Source organism: Telopea speciosissima, chromosome 5, assembly GCF_018873765.1.
Source record: "Telopea speciosissima isolate NSW1024214 ecotype Mountain lineage chromosome 5, Tspe_v1, whole genome shotgun sequence".
NCBI classification, from domain to species: domain Eukaryota; kingdom Viridiplantae; phylum Streptophyta; class Magnoliopsida; order Proteales; family Proteaceae; genus Telopea; species Telopea speciosissima.
In genome coordinates this window covers 225352-242649 of record NC_057920.1, presented here as the reverse complement: position 1 = coordinate 242649, position 17298 = coordinate 225352, and the positions used below count along the sequence as shown (strand labels likewise).

The window sequence follows — 17298 nt, the reverse complement described above, 5'->3', positions numbered from 1 at the left end:
TCAGAAGCAAGTCTGTGATGTAGATCATTTTCATAAGTTATAACCATCTTTCAAATGTAGATAAATCTACCGTAGATCCATCAGAGGTAACTCCTCCCTGTGGCTTGACACTGAGAAAGCCACAAGTCTATATGGTCAATGATCTGCTGTCTCACTTTGTGTACGGCCTCTGGAGAGCTGCAGTGTTGGTCATCACCTACAACAGATAAGTGTTGAAGATATTACAACCATATACACCAAATGACTGATATCAAAATGCAGTAGAATATCCATGCATGGATAACAGGATACCATATGTGAAATGAAAGGTTGTTGTGGCCCTTGAAACATGTCTACCAAGAAATTTTTTTTTGGTAAGAACATGTCTACCAAGATTACATGTGGCATATGCAAGTGAGAGGGGATTATCCAGTACATGAAGACCTTCTAGCTCTTCTTCCCCCCTTCCCTCCCAAAAAAATAAATAACTAAATAAATAAAGGAAAAGAAACCCTCTTATTACTGGCCAGAAATCAGCATATTGAATGGATCAGCTTTTGGACACGGACCAACACTCGTACAATTGAGTCAGTTTTCAAGTCGAGATTTTCACTCCCTTGCATGTGTTTTTATTTCTATCACTGGCTGAAAATACTCGAAAATTCCAAATGGGGACTTGTGGGTTTCTGCAATTTGATAAGCCAATTCCATGATTTTGAGAATGAAGATGACAATAAATTGAGACTGTACCTTCAATATTTAAAGGAGATTGGGGGCATCCTCTGAGATCAGTTCCATGACCGCAATTATGACATGTGATGATGTAAGAAGGCACTGGACATTTAAAAAACCAAAAGTCAAAATTAAAGAGCAGATGGAAACAGACTGTTAAGTTTTCATTTTTAAGTCCATTATACCAAACTTTAACTATCAAGATAAATCTATGTACGCAAACAGTTGCAAAAAGAAACAGTTGAATAAACCATGGCCATTCCTGTATGCGCTGATCAAAGGAAAATTCTCACAAAAGCAGTAAGTATACTACACAAACAACAGATATTAAGAGAAACAAATGATGTGTCATTAAGCCTGGAAATACATGAATCTAGTGTAATTTGGGCATGTCTAAAAAGGATAGAGAGAACATACCATGTTGAAAAGTCAGTTCTAGTACTGCCTATGGCAAAACTAAGAAAAATAGTAGATTTATTCTCTGTATTGGTGTACTTATGTTAGGGAAACGTCCATCGACCACCAAATAAACAGTCTAATGAGGTAGATGAACATATTTGGTGGTGGGGCATATAGAGAAGACACTAACAACCTCTAATTCTAAGGCTACAAGTGACGATGAGACAGGTCGACCTAGTTATGCCAACCTCTACCATCGTTTGTGTTGTGTGTGTTTGTGTGTTTCAGGTCCCTATCTGCATCGTTGAGCAGTAAGCACTTCTGAAGAGGTACTTTCTCCATGTCAGACGCATGGAATAAGATTAAAAGTTGTGACACAGATGAGCCACAACTTGGACTAGGTAAAAGCAGAACACAAGCATGTGGCCACACTTCAAACTCGGTAAAAGTACAGCACAAGTACCCAAAAAAAAGTCTCTTCGATAAGACCATAGATTTTTCTCCTGATCACTTTTGATCAGACATAGTATTTTCTTTTAATACATGAAGAGTAATGCTAGCACTATGAACAAGTGTGAGCTACAAAATGAAGCACCCTTCCCACTTATACATGGACCATAAAAAATTTAGCTTTTATTTTCACATTTCCAAAAGCTCATGTGTCAGTGGGAGGGGGGGTTTTGGAAATTCTTAGCCCTATAAGTTCATAGTGCTAGTGATTTCTAGTAAATAAAAAAAGTTCTTTCATAACACTTATCATGTGCTTTGTTGCTGCTGAGGGGTGGTTTATAGAATTTCCTACCCTACATAAAAAATTACAATATTGAGAATTAAAACAATGATGTATAACCAAATAGGTAAGGAGTCCCTATATCCTATTTACTTGGTTGGTTCCCAGGAGGCCAGGAGTCCAATGCCTTGTGTTTGTGTTGTGTTCCAACACCCACAACTGCACCCTGTGACACAATTGGCTGCAGATTGAAACCATTTATTTTGGTAGGAGAATTTCATGAAAGTACCAGTTGAGTAGATATTAGCATAACTTTAACATCAACCCAAGCCAACTACCAAAACCACGGTAACCACCTGATTGACACCAGTAACAGTGGGACCCTATAACACCCTACATTCATAGAAAATTAATCACAGCTTAAGTTCCTGATTATATAGTCTTTCAAAACTCACTATCTGGAGAGGAAGTCTGCTTGGATGCATGTCGCCAGGGGTCCTGTGAGCCATTTGAGAACACTATCTTTGAACCTGTAATTTTGTAAGTAAGTGTAATGTTAGGAGATTTTCTTCAAAGTCGTCATATGCATTATAACCACTATAGCATATTCAACAACATCGTACCACCATTCCTACCATCACTATCTGTTGAAGTATCATATTATAGCACTGAACAGAAGACTGGGTTTGACAATTTAATATTTTTTAACAGGAATTAACTAGGTGTTTTCATTCAATAGCGTGGCCATAATAATACAAAAATTAAAGATTCATTTCCTATAATTTATGTCACTGGCCAAATGCTGTTGAAGGATTCCAAGATGATCTTTCAGTAGTATGACACAACAGATTCTAACCACCTCCACCAACATCATCATCATTTTCGTGTCACCCCCCCCCCCTCCCCAAAAAAAAAAAAACCTTCATTGTACCGAAATAAAAAATTATCGCTGTCGCTTGACTGGGACAACCGTGTCCGTGTCTGATACAGCAACCCTGAACACTCCACAGTTTCATCCAGTCTACTGGTGGTCCAATAGAACCTTAAAACCACTATTTTCACGAACAGTTGGTCTCGGTATTCAAACCATTGACCCTAGGTCAAGAATCAAGATTGCCTTGACATAGAAAAGTCTCATCTGTTCAATACACCATCTTGGGTTGAAAGGTTAGATTATTCCAACCATTCAAACTAGACTGCTTGGCTGTTTAGAAGAACGACAAAGTAATAATGAGAGTGGTGACTATTAAACTAAAATATTCTCATGAAAGATGGAATGATAACAACTGCAACTTAATAATATTTGAGTCTACATTAGTCAATGAGTCATAGTCCAGTCATCTGGACCACATGGTCAGACCATTCAACTGCAGGCTGGTAGTCTTGAAGGATCCAGCAGTGGTTTAGCTAAAAACCCCTTAATGTTACAAGCACTCACTATTTAACACCCTAGGAATATTCTACATATTATCTAATTTTTTGAAGATGAAAGAGATCATTATCCTACCATTCTTTTGGTTTCTACAGTATATGATAAACTAAAGCAATCCTTTTTCATTTTCCTCTCAGTGCCACCCCACAGCTTGGATCTGCAGTTCAGTCAATTTTGTTGTCCTAATTGGTGCAATCCTATCCTTACTCAAAATATCAAGAGATGTAACTCACTAGTTATATCTCGTCTATTTTACTCCTTTCTTCTTTGTTTTTTGTTTTTTGTCCCAAGACACCAACTGCAGGCTATCTGTCCTACATATTTTCCCAAACCACAATTGTCCATAAGTTCATGGAACACAAGAAACCTAACCTAATCCCCAGCCAGCCTTTTACTACCCTTCTAACTATTGTACTGAAAGCTCTATTTCTAGATACCAAACCCGTAACTTCACCTCCAGGCTCCAGCAAACCTCTCTCCCTATGCTTTGCCCAGAACCTAGAAACCTGAAAATGGAATCAGCTTATATAAACCCACATCCCCAAACATAAGTTCAACTCTAGAAACCAACCTGAATAATTTCTGCATAGCTGATCCAAAATCCTTTACCATACAAGGAACAACATCCCATCTCTTCTTTATATATATATAAAAAAATACAAATATGGGGAATTGGATGTTAAGAAATGACTGTTGATGCTTCTTATAACACATTGCAAAACAAATAGCAGTATACAAGACTAATATTTTTTAAATAAAAAATCTACTTATATGCTGCTACCAAATCTGTTTTATATTTGTATGTGACTGAACATCTCAGTAAAAGAAATAGACCAGCCCAGAAAAAAAGTCCTGAAAACTGAAAGTTGCAAAAATAATATTGCTCAGACATGGAAACACAATAGGAAAGGAGTCTACTGATACTAAGAGATAAAAATGCAGTCCAGCTTTCTTTGAGTTTGGTTGAAAAGAGAAGATTCATCCAGAGCCTCAAAAACTAGGAGGGATAAAATGCAAACCAGCAATGCCTGTGCCTCCATAATATATGTTCGTTGCGTCCACATCAGGATAGATGCCCTCTCCAAAGACATTCTTACAGAGGTCCAAATGGTATCTACCACATACAAAAAAGAAATTTATATGTCCCCATTTACATCGAAGTGCTAGAAAAACCAAAGTATATGCACAAGTATACAGTTCATGCCTATCTCTCAGCATGTCAATGCTTTCATGGGAAATATAAATATAAACAAAAGATGTTCTCAACGCTTCAAAATTCAAATTAATTTTAACTTTTCCCTTTTGCGAGTAAGGGATAATGATACAAGTAGACTAAACTCAGAATAGGGTAAGCACAAGACATGCCTCGTGTCAACCATTGAAGAGCGAATACTATCATTGGAAGGTGCCACCTGGAAATAAGCAACTTCAGTGCAAACCTGGAACCACCATAGTCTAGATTCACTGCCTTCACTGATAGATGTGTTCTTCAAGAATTGTTGATCATATGTTTGAACTTCAACTCCAAATTTACCAAGGTAATAGTTTTTCACATAGTTGGCATATGCATCCTGGATTAAAAGCCATGTAAAAATAATGAAAGCAAAACACCAATATCTGGATTCTGGAAAAAGAAAAACAGATGAATCTTCAGATCTAAAAGCCGCTATCTGCAAAGATATGAAAATTTGTGCACATGTTTGGTTAAACAACCACAGAAACCAAATGTCATAAAAAACTCTTTAGCTTGGCACAAATAATAGAGCTATTTCTGTTAATAAGTGAAATAACAGTATTCATACGAAAAATCTTGTCATCTGAAAGTTTTGACCAAAAGGATTCTAGAAAATACTGCAAATATTGTGATAGATTTCAAGTCCCTTTCTAAGGTTCAAAGCCATAAGACTGGGATAAAACAGGCAATCAAAATGCAGTTTTTCATAAAACACATACATCAATTTAAACAGTGAGAATGTAGCCTCGAAGTCCAACAACCCCTATGGTTTTACCCTATATCAATACTGAGAAATAAATCCAGAGTCCAGACCGTTCAATCAATTGGTTTGTATGTGGGCCGTGTCCTACAATGTAGGTTTTTGTAGCATGCAACACATAAAGTAACTCATTGAAGCAATGTTGACTTATCAAAGTTAGCCAATATAAAAAAAGAAATGTGGCTGTAAACACAGTTAAGTCTCGCAGTTAGCATTCTCGACTGAATTCTGATTCAGTTGTGGTTTGAGAACAGCAACTGGCACTAATAAAACCAAGATTAGTCCAATACCTAACCCCAGCACCAGTAACACCAAAATCAAGATCTAAATGATATTATTTTCTCGTGCATGAGAAATGCCAATTATGTAGCACAAGGCTCATTCTAAATATAAGTTATTGATGAAAACGCTTCACCATAGCCTTTTAAGTATCCACTAATGGCAGAATATTAAATGTTTTTCTATAGAAAGGAGCATACCACCAAGTTCTTTCCATCTTTCTTCGCTTCAACAAGAGGGGAACATAGAATATCCGGATTCCCATATTGAAACTGCAAGCTTCAACAAATTGATCACATATTTAGAGAAGAAGTACAAGGAAAATGCACTTTAAATAGCTTCTCATACTAAATAACGAGTACCGCTATGACTGCAGCATCTGCCAGAAAGAAAAGAAAATCACCATCGATTTTAAGCTGCACCATAGACAAAAGATCCACAAGTGGGATGAAGAATATGAACACAAAAGATCTATTCCAAAAGTATATTATATAAAAAAACAGAGATGATAAATGACTGAGTGAAGCACCATATATCTGAAACACCATTCATAGGAAAAGAGTATAAACACATGTGTATGTGTTCAGAGTGTTTGACTAAGTAACTAAAACAATCTGAGTGGGGAAGCAAAATATATCGGAAATACCATTCATGGGAAAATAGTTTAGACATCCATGTGTGTGTGTATGAGTTCAGGGCGTTTGACTAAGTAACTAAAACAAAGCATGAAAACCCATTGTTTCAAATGTCACAAGAGAGGCTGGAAGAAGGATCTGGAATGGAGTACAAAAAGTATGTGTAAGGACCTTCCCAGTTTACACTTAGGGAGTGACTTCTCTGGATGAGCACATCTAAAGGGTATCTCTTGATGGGAAGGGTAGGGATCAGTTATATTTGCCCCCTAGAATTGCAGTCGTTGAAATTAAATTGTATTTTAAAGAAGTACTTCTTGGGGTAATACAAAACCAGATATGGTTTCCCTTCTTCCTTTTGTCCCTCCTCGTCCACTCTCTATTCCTCCTTCCTTCCCCAAATTCCGTTTCACTGCCTTTCATTTCCCCCTTTTTGAAAGATAAGTGATGCTTTATTAATAGGAAAAAAAAACAGAAATAATAACTCAAACCTCCATGAGGGCACAGCTAAAATAGCTATCCCTAAACCATAATAGTGCAAAGATATCTCCCACAAACAGTTTACATCTCAAAATGGCAATTCCCCCACCCCCTCCAAAAAAAAAAAAACCACATTGTTGGGTGGACCTCGGTCACATTCCCGCCACCAACTCAGATGAGTTTCATGCAGAAAGCCCTAGAGAAGAGTTACAGCACAACAAAGTTCGGCAAGACCACAAAACAAATTTATTAGAGAAAACACTAGAGTTGATCTTACAGAGAAGGTGCTCTATTGCTGTTCCTAGCATTTCTTTTCAGTTTAAGAAAGTGAGTGCCTAAGGCATTTGACATTTTATATTTTACAGGTCAACCCAAGAACACTCTCTCCGTCAGACTGTCAAACCATAAGGATACATTTTCTTTGAAAAAAAGTCCAACAAGTGTACATTGAATTATAGAGAACAGATCGGCCCTGCCTTACTCACTTGAGAATAACAGCGTAAAATCTAGCTTAAACCCTTTGCTGCTACAGAAGAATTTGATTAAAACCAGAATCCAAGTATATGAAAAAGTTCTCAACAACAGAAAATAAGGCAATACATTTTCTAAGCACAAACATGTAGCCAAGGTTCAAGGTTACCGAAATATTTCACAAAAACGCAAAATTTCGGTGGAGTAGTCTATGGTAGTTGACATCATTAGTCTTGGTGTTTAGTCCCCACCGACCTCCTCCTCCCCTATGCTCTCTAGTGTGTGGAATGTCTTGCCTTCCATAACCAGAAGGATCTAAGGTAGAGATAATATCATGTGGGGTCCTGTTGCTTCAGGTCTCTTCAGACCTAAAGCAGCTTGGGACTTCATTCGGACCCAGGTCCCGCTTTCCCTGTGGCGCAATCTTGTGTGGTTCAAACACCACATCCCTCGCCACAGTTTCATCATTTGGCGGGCCCTCTCCAACTGCCTCCCAATACAGTCCTTCCTCATCCATCGTCAGATCCTCATTTCGCCCTTGTGCTGCCTCTGTTGGAATGCAATAGAACATATTGACCATCTCATCTTTTGCTTGTCCCCTATCCTCTTCTATTTGGAAAGGGGTCCTATCAAAATGTTGACCAAGAACTCGGAGGATTCTCCCTTTCCAAAGGTAATGGATTTGGGTGGATATGTCTTTTCCCGACTCTACTATCGTCAATGTCATGGGTAAGCTTGCCTTCAGTGCCGTCATCAACCAGATTTGGATGGAGCGTAACCTGAGGAAATAGACCTCCAACTCTCGTCCTATTTGGCAGCTTTGGAACTCCATTTCCTTCGACATTAAAGCCAATCTTTCAGCACTTTCTTCTTCTTGTATTGATTCCACGAGGAACAGGCATATTGTTGCTACCAGAGACCTTCCACTTTCTCTTCTTCAGGCCCCCTCCCCTTCTTGAGGGTTTGACCCTGTTCTTGTGTATTTAGTTGTTTCTCTTCTCCCTCACTTTACGGGCTGCTGTATTCTTCTTCTCTTTGATAAATTTGTGATGCATTATTGTATTTATTGAATGATGTACATGATTGTTGCATGGTAAAACTATGTCCAGATTTTTTATCTCGGAGAATCGTATTAACACATACCATATTATTACTGTACACTGATTTTTTGTGCCGGATTTTTAGAAAGTATTATTTCCGTCTAGTCCGTTTAATACTCATACGTATTCATACCAGTTTTTTTTGCTGTACCTAAACTTACTAACTATGCTCAACACCCAAAAGTGATCAGGTTTAAGAGAAACTTCAGATTTGAATAAGAGAAGATGCACAACAGGGAATATCTTCAAATAAGCTAGAAGAAGAAAGATACGACTTGTAGAGTCTCACCCCAAGCCTAGGCTAGTATCTCACCAACCACTCTAGCAACTCACCAGGAACAGAATCTCACTGCAGCTCTGTTTCTCACAGAATAATGGTAAAAACCAAATTTCATTCAAATTCTTAACTTTTTTTTCTTTCAAAATGCTTATATGCAGCCCTTTTATAGAGAGGTTAGGAGAGTTCTAGACTCTCATTGGGACTTTATCCTAGACTTAAAGGCCTATACATTTCCAAGATTTACATTGTCAAGATATTTAATGGCTTTTACATTTCAAAGTCTTTCACAACTACCAATAAAACTAACCTAATGGCATCTTCAAGAACCTATTAATATCCTCAAGACTTCACAACTTTGGAGGACTAGATGCAACTAACAAGTTAAATTCGTATGGGTCACTTATCCCTCATATACGGGCTTTCAAAATAGGCCCATTCCAATAGTAAACATAAAAAATACTAAACCCATGGCCCATATAACCAATTAGGCTACTTATTTAACCCATTTGGGCTTACTCCGGTGTGAATCCTTGTGCTTGAACCTTTCTTGATCTACACCAGTTGAATATAACAATGAAGGATACTTTGAATTTTCAGCTCATTCTAAACAGTTATCTGGCTTATGTTGAAGCTTGAGCATGACTCCAAAACACTACACACAGAAATGACTAAAACTGATACTTAATTAGAGACAGTCTAGGGAACAGTTGAATGGGTTATCAGGATAGGTCTAACCTGGTGGTGTTGACCCACCCAAATTGACAGACCAATAGCATGGTGAATAATCAAAGGAAATCACAATGAATGATGCTGTAGACTAGATCTTATTGGATAGCACAAATTCATAGATACTCCAAAGTCCAAAGTACAGAGCATATAAGACTTCCTTACTTCTAAAACAATCTCGACCTTCATAATTTGCAGATACAGTAGATCATATGTCCACTCATCAACCCCCACTCCCAAATAAATCCATACTTCTATTTGTCTCATTGAAGTGGTTTTCTCCATACAGCTTGATGTAGGGCTTCCTAAGATCCTGACCTTCAACAACTATTCTGACCCGAAAAGTGTTTCTTTTCCAGTTTGATATTCACTAGAACTAGGGCAAAGTTCAGAAAAAATGGCATCTGTATCAGGATCCTTGTGGAATCCATCTTTTAGGCATAAATGACTCCGGCATCAATTATAATGTCTTATAATAGAGTATAATCTTAAGTTCTTTCTCTTCTCTATGGGCCTTCTGTAATAAGCTGGGCCCAAGCTTCCAACATAAGGTCAATCCTCTGGTTAATTCCTCATGCTTTATCTCCACAAGAACTAGCATTTTTTTACTTTCACAACAATAAGAACCTCAACAAAATCAACTACCAGATTATGAAGATGCCACCAAATGCAGCATTGGGAAGGCTAGAGTGGCCATCCAGTCCAAGCAAGAGAACATATGACATGACCACAAAACAACACACAGGAAAAATTAGACTGATTGGAGAACATTGACTATTAGTTAAAAGATTTACCATGAAAATAAAACAAAAAAGCAGGGGGAAAGGAAAATATCAATATGAACAAACTGTATAGCATCTCTGGGAAGAAAAGCTTGCAACCATAGTGTCCTCATTTCACAGTTCGTACAATTAATAGGGTACATCAGAATAAACATTTACAAGGAAGATTTGTACCTCAGCTGCACCAAACAAAGTTTTTACTGCTTTTCCTTCAGACACAAGCTTTTCATCTACAAGTTTAGTAACTTCTTGTAATGCAGCTTTACAGTCAGCACCAGCTGACTCTCCAATCTGTTGTTAAAATTTGGGAAAATGAAATCATGAGGAGTTGAGGACCTTGAGAAGCAAAGGTGCACAGAGACTTGCCTTCCGAAATTGCAATCATGAAGTTCAAAAAGAAAAATTACTAAACAAGGGAATTATTCTAGGAAAAAAAATACAGCCTAGCTAGAGCTCTCCCTGATGCATTACTACCAAGTGGGCAGTGGAGTTAAGCACCTGTTTATCAAAATCAGTAAAGTTGTAAACAGCAAGAACAACTGCAGAACTTGCAAGGCTTCCACATGTTAAGTGAGGGAATTTTAAACGGAACCAAGCACTAAGAGCCCCAGAGTAAGAAACACCAAAAACAAACCATCTGTTCTCAACATTTGATTGATTGAGCTTCATATTCAAGTATTCCTGCAGAATAATTAATATTTAGCAGTTAGAAATAATAATGGATAACGCATGAAGAAATCAGTCACAAAATATAAAAGCAGCCTCTTGCAACATGCAGAGAATTTTTGCAAGTGAAATGCATATCCCATAAGTCATATCAATAGAAATACCACATGCAAAATTGAAGCATGATAAAATTGTATCATTAGTAACTGAAAGTGAAATCTGTATTAAAAACTTAAAGAGAGGCCAAGACACCTGAGAAATGTTAACACACTTAAATAAGCTTTTATAGCTTATACATTTACAATATACAATACCTTTCAATGAGTAAGAGGTTCAGTCCCTCACTCCCTCATTCATCCTCTTAGGCATGATGAATAGGATTTCAGGCCCTCTCCAACTCCACTGCTGATCTTTCTCCTTATTCATCACTTTTGGTCAAATGTACTTCCTACCAAAACCTCCTGCTTCCTATGGACAACTACCTTCTATAAGCTTCATACTACGAATCACTTGATAAGAAGAGGTCGTATACATTTGCCATCTTCTGTTACACTACCTTTTTTACGCATCCATTGTGGACTGCTTTCTTAAGGGCAAAGGGGATTAATTGGACCATTATTTTGGGTTTTGTATGCCATAGGCTTTGGAGGACAAGGACTGCTATTATACAGTTTATGGAAGGAATAGAACAAATGACATTTGAGAACGACACTGGAGCCATATAAAGTGGCCTGAAGAACCAAAGAAGAAAGTCGCATATTATCCATGTGAAGTGGTACATTTACCTTTTCTGATAACACTAGACTGTCGGATTAGTGAATGCCTGCATAATATAGACTATAGTATGATCTGTTCTTCCTCTATGTCGTTTCTTTTGTCCTAACTAAAATTTCCATACTAAAGCCACCAAAAAGAAAAGCAAAAAGTCAAGCATTGGAAGATGCACAGAAACTGATGCTATTCCAACCTCTTCCGAATCACTCAGATTGGATCCTCTAAGATCCTTCTGAATAGAAGTCCACAGACACGATGGGGTAGGGTATATCCAACCTCTTTCGAATGACTCAGATTGGATCCTCTAAGATCCTTCCTTGTTGCCATAGACATCTTCAAAAAACTAAATAGCTCTTAGTCCCTGAAACACCAGTAGACAGCAGATGGAACCATGTTCCAATGCTCTGGCTTCAACCATCCACCAGCGCTGCAACAATGAGGGTGCACCTCCTGGCTGCTACCAGCCAAAGGAGTTCAAAAGCTTATGTATAATCTTCATCACAATAAGGAGGGGGCTTACTGAATACTGATTCCATAAAGCTTTTGCACAAGAATCACATCACATCCCTCAATGGTCCATTGTTGGGATTTTGTCAAATTTGGTACACACAAGTAATGCACAAGTAGACATGAGCTAGGAAGTCCTAGAAAATATTGATAATTCCTGAAGAAGATATGGTCCTTAGATATAAGCGGACTTCCCACACAACACAAAATAATTGGGATAAGGCGATGATGATGAAAATGATTCTTGAACTCTTACATGTCACATAAATCCCTCACACATTGTATTTTTACTGATATGGATATTTCCTTTAGTACTAATGTTATGTAATAGCTTCAGTTCATAGAATGCACAAAACCTTTTCAATATTCCCATGATTCCAAATTATCACTTCTAGGCTGATATGGAATCCTAACAATTAAGAAAGAGAAATGATAAAAGTAAGATCATGAACATACAAACGGTAAAAAACAAAAATGAAAATGCAACCAAACATTATCATGTATTAGTCAAGTCAGTAGGTTAGTGAACTTCCTAATAGAACAGCATATTGTGGAAAAATAGATTGTAAAATACCTGATAATATTGACGGAAATCAGCCAAATCAAAAAGAGCCTGCTTTGACGAAAGATATCTTAGATTTTCTGTTGACAGTGAGTTGAAAGGTGAACTCTTCCCATAATATCGATGTTCAAGAGATAACACAGCAGCACCAAACTTCTTTGCCAAGACCTGTTAGTTTATTGGGGGGCGGGGGGGGGGGGGGGAGGGGGGGAATTGCATATAGCTAAGCATCAAGAACCTCAATTTGGAAAATTGCAGCAAATTAGCAAAGTTATTTCACATATTATGAATGTTCCTAAAATGCGTAGAAAAAATTAAACATGCTACTATTCATTAAATAAGAACTTGTTCAGAGTTTAAATGAGTTACTCAAAACAATTAAACAAACACATTTGAATCCAATTCCCAATAACATAATTGATCAGGAATTAATGTCGTGAAAATAACATTATTACTGATTTTACCTGAAATACATAATTGTTTCAAAAAAATATAATTTTTACAACTTCTACACAAATATAAAAATAACAAAGGTTTGTTGATCAGGTAGGTAGAAATGTAAATACATAGGCATATCAATTAGATGAAAGATTTGAAAAGCCTTTTTGTCAAAATTTGGAATCCTTCTTCATGATCCCCGTATTTTTCCTTCCTCTTCTAATAATTTGCTTCCAACAATATCTCATCTGAATTAGTTAAGTCTTGCAATAGTGTGCAAGATCCAGGAACTGATATTTGTACATATATAATAAAACTTACCGAATAGAAAAAAAAAATGAACAGTCAATTGTCATTCATCAATCCGTTATTCCCACTTTGATTGGTGATTTTGATCCTTAAATCATGCTACAGTAACCATTTAGTATCCCAGCACATGTTGCATTCTATGATAGGGTAGTGTAACATATGGTATATTAATCGCCGAGAATGTAATCATTCAGGGCAATAAGGAGTAATAAGTTACGATACTCCAAGATTTGGACATTCCAACTTTGTATAGTATCCTCTCCTTGCAGTATCAACATAATCTCTACGATGGGGAAGGGTATATTAAACCATGATAGCAAATCAACAATATATGATTTCAACCTGAAAATCAAAGATGACCATTTATGAATATGGATGCAAACGTTGATAAAGGAACAGGGCATAAATATAAGTGCCCATCTAAAGCAAGGATACTATGCTATACATTTGAGTTGATTCAGCTATAACTTTACATCCTTTGGCAGATCACTTAGCCCAGTTCATCTTCGGCGCAGCTCAATCAGTGAGCATCTATATTTGACCAATTCAGTTAGGTTTCTAACTTCTATGACCTCTCCTCACAGTAACATCTGATCAAATATGTTGCTTTTAAATTTTTTGACGAAAAGACAGATTAAACCCTCACAGGGATTAAGAAAATCATTGATAGTAGAAGAGAAAGCTAAAAAATTCTATTTGATGACTATCCATAGAGTCTCTATCAGGATGAGTATCACATTTGCCAATGTACCCATCTTAATCAGATGCTTCCGAATGGCTGCCATTCACATCACATACTCCAATTTTTAACATAAATTTCTTAAAACATGTCCTTGCTGCATCAAGAGAAGATAAGGAGCCATCCTTATTGGAACTGACACAAGCAAGTGCCAACTCCAACATAAATATCTTCGAGAAGAGAAGACTTTAAATTGGCCATGAAACTTGTACACTTGTAGGTTATACCTTTAAAGCAAGTGCCAACAATATTGCTCTTACCAAGTAGGAAACAAACTTCCCAGAATGAAAACCTTCCACGCAAAACAATCCACAGTTACAAGTAGACATTAGGACTTACACTGATATAGTCATTTGAAATTCCATCGCATGAGGCTTCACCACAGATCTTCAAAAATATAGGTCCATCAGGAGCTTGGAAGTAGTCAAAAAATTCATAGTACCGCTGTCTAAACTGACGGTGATCCTGCGAATACATGAGATTATCTGCATAATGCTTTTTTTTTTCATTCAAATACTTTTTTCTGTAAGGACAAAAACAGTTACTACATGGACTGAGAGTTATTGATATAATGTTTTATTGGCCATATTAAAGTACAGTCGTATGGTCTCTGAGCGGAGAGTGCATTACAATCGCAATACAGAATTTGGCGAAAATTGTATCAAAAGCATATCTGTATGTTTCTTCTCTATTTGAGCACATACTTGATCATAAAGTGTACAAGTTCTAAGTACAGCACAATTGACTCTTGAGTCATTGATGAAAAACAGAAGACCATATCAAAAACTTTGTATAACAAAAGCAACCACAATAATGTATAATATAGCCGTCTGAGCAATCACTTTTTTTTTTTATCATGGACTAAAATATAATCAATAACTATCTGAAGAAATGAAAAATTTTCATAAAAGAGAAATTTATGAATTATGATCATATAAACGATCAGGCCATATTCTTAGTGGCAAACTATTAGTCACCCAAATAAGAGCGCTTCAGTCTCCATAGTGGTTAGTCACACGGTCAGGATAGAATATCCCATTATGAGAACCTCAATGTTCAGATTATGCGTTAACATGAATTAAGATTATCAGTATGTCAAAAACAAACAAATCAATCAGACACCTTCAATAACCTCATTGATTGATATATAACTTCTCACTTACCAATTAAAGATTTCAAATGGAAAAACTTATACTAAGATAAAGAAGTCATTGTTAATACAATATGGCAAATGAAACCACTCCAACATTAAGATGCTCAACATTTTTATGAAACACACACACATTGGGATTGTGAATTGATGAATAAATTTCATTCGGAAGGATTAATGCGAGGCGTGAATTTCTGACATAAACAAGTTTAGTTTCAATTTCTTTCAAACTTAGAGAGCTATGTCCGATTCCACCACCACTCTCAAAGGCATTCAATATAATCGAATTTTATCAATTTCTTGTTTGCTGAATGATCATCAAATTCAATGAGCGCGAACATCAAACTGAGTATATGTTTCATCAGGAATGGAAATAAATAGGAAAAAAAGTGCGAAAAGGAAAACTTACGTATGGGGAGAAGTGATCGAGTGTTTGATTGAACCACAGTTCGTCCTTGGTCAGGTATGCGCTGTTACTTGTCTTAAGGAACACTCGAGATTCAACGACACCATGGAATGACAACAAGAACAAGAGAGGTACAAGCAAGTATACCTCCATTTCCTTCTTCGTTCAGCGTTTCTACGTCGTTCTATCTTTCTTTTGCGTCTTCGACTCTGCTATCGAGTTGCTATTTCATATTTTCCTTTCCTTTTTCCTCCCTGAAGAGTGAAGACTTCAGAGAACCCAATGATCTCAGCGATTTTGCTTTTGTTTCGAAAATTATCGGACTCCATTAGAGTATCTTTCCTACGTCCACGTGGCAAGCGGAATTCCAAAAGTCTTGCTTCCTTCGCAGCATCAGACGGGGAACAAAAGCTACGTCCTAACAACTACCAAACACCAGGTTCAACCTAGGATTTTAAGCTCAGAATCGGATCGAATCGGTTCCTGTCAATTGGATCGGGTGAAATTGGGATCAATTACGGCCATTTATGCCGATTCAACTGATCCAATCAATCTGATTTTGATTTTTAAACGTTGGGCTCTACGCAAACATCCGGCCTTCCCGCTTTCCAACGCATTCTGCTCCAAGTTTTGGAACCAGGTTTAAAAGAACGAAATCGAGATCCTTCAGTTCAGAATTGGTTTAGATCGGTCAGAATCGGCCAAATTCTGCCTTAATCATAGAAATCGAGTACAAATCAACCGATACAAATAGGTAGGAGTCGAGATCGGTCTCCACCGAAAACGATTGCGTCTCTGGTTGGGTACCAATGATTAGTAAGCTCACCCAAGTTCCGATCACGTTTTTAAATATTGGTATCGTTCTAGACTGATACGTATCGATCATATCAGATAATTTGATTGGTCAATATGGCGAATCAGATACCGTATTCTGAAACCATACATCCAACACGCATAATTTCCTGGGCAATAGGGAGATGGATCAATATGCTACATGTTTATGTTGACATCTTTGGGTTGGGCTGTGCTACGGTTCCCGATGCACACCCAATCAACCATCAGATGTGTGCAATAATCCAACCATTGAATGCCTCATTGGACACACATTGGGTGATGCCCTCCAAGTAGAGGAGCCAAATCTTATATATAAATCAGTTCGATGTCTCACTAATAGAGATACGCCAATCCTATACTGGAAGTTAACTAGGATTGAGAAATATTGTAGTCTTGGGTCCTTATAGTCTATTTTCAATATTCCTTTCTTCGTCCCACAGGACCCACACATAAGAACAACAAAGATGGGCAGAAGACTGTATAACACACATAAGAACAACATATCGTGTAAGGTACGCATAAATCTCTTATCTATGAATTGTTGAATCGTAGATATTCCGGGTTCACTGTATGGTTTATGATTGGGGTTTCATCCCGAAAAGATCATCTAACACTGGTTTTATAAAAGTTGGCCGGTAAGCTCTATTTGGATCTTTGAGATCGTAGCTTTTCTTTTTTTAAGCTGATATTTGTTTGACATGCCAAGGTGCTCTTTGTTCTTGTGGCATCATTTTACTTTTACAAGATTAGAGAGTTGAGAAAGATCTGTTCTCATTTTTCTCTGTCAATTTCTTGAGGTGTAGCGGTTCTTTCTTTCTTTGCTAAATAAAAGGTTTCTTAAAATTTGTCCATTGCTGCGGCTTGTAAGCTGGGGTGTGCTGTTGGAGTCGAAATCAG

At 37.2% G+C, this 17298-nt stretch overlaps 1 protein-coding gene across 1 annotated transcript; it reads right to left on the bottom strand.

Moving 5' to 3' along the window:
- LOC122662435 (probable serine protease EDA2) lies at positions 1–15744 on the bottom strand. Its single transcript, XM_043858067.1, has 12 exons — positions 15571–15744; positions 14351–14476; positions 12538–12693; positions 10515–10697; positions 10191–10307; positions 5908–5961; positions 5746–5817; positions 4638–4843; positions 4292–4386; positions 2296–2370; positions 730–813; positions 1–196 (listed from the first exon to the last, which is right to left on the bottom strand). The coding sequence occupies exons 1-12, from the start codon at positions 15718–15720 to the stop codon at positions 81–83; spliced, it is 1434 nt and encodes a 477-aa protein (XP_043714002.1). The 5' UTR covers positions 15721–15744; the 3' UTR covers positions 1–80.
- Positions 15745–17298: the final 1554 nt, after the last annotated feature.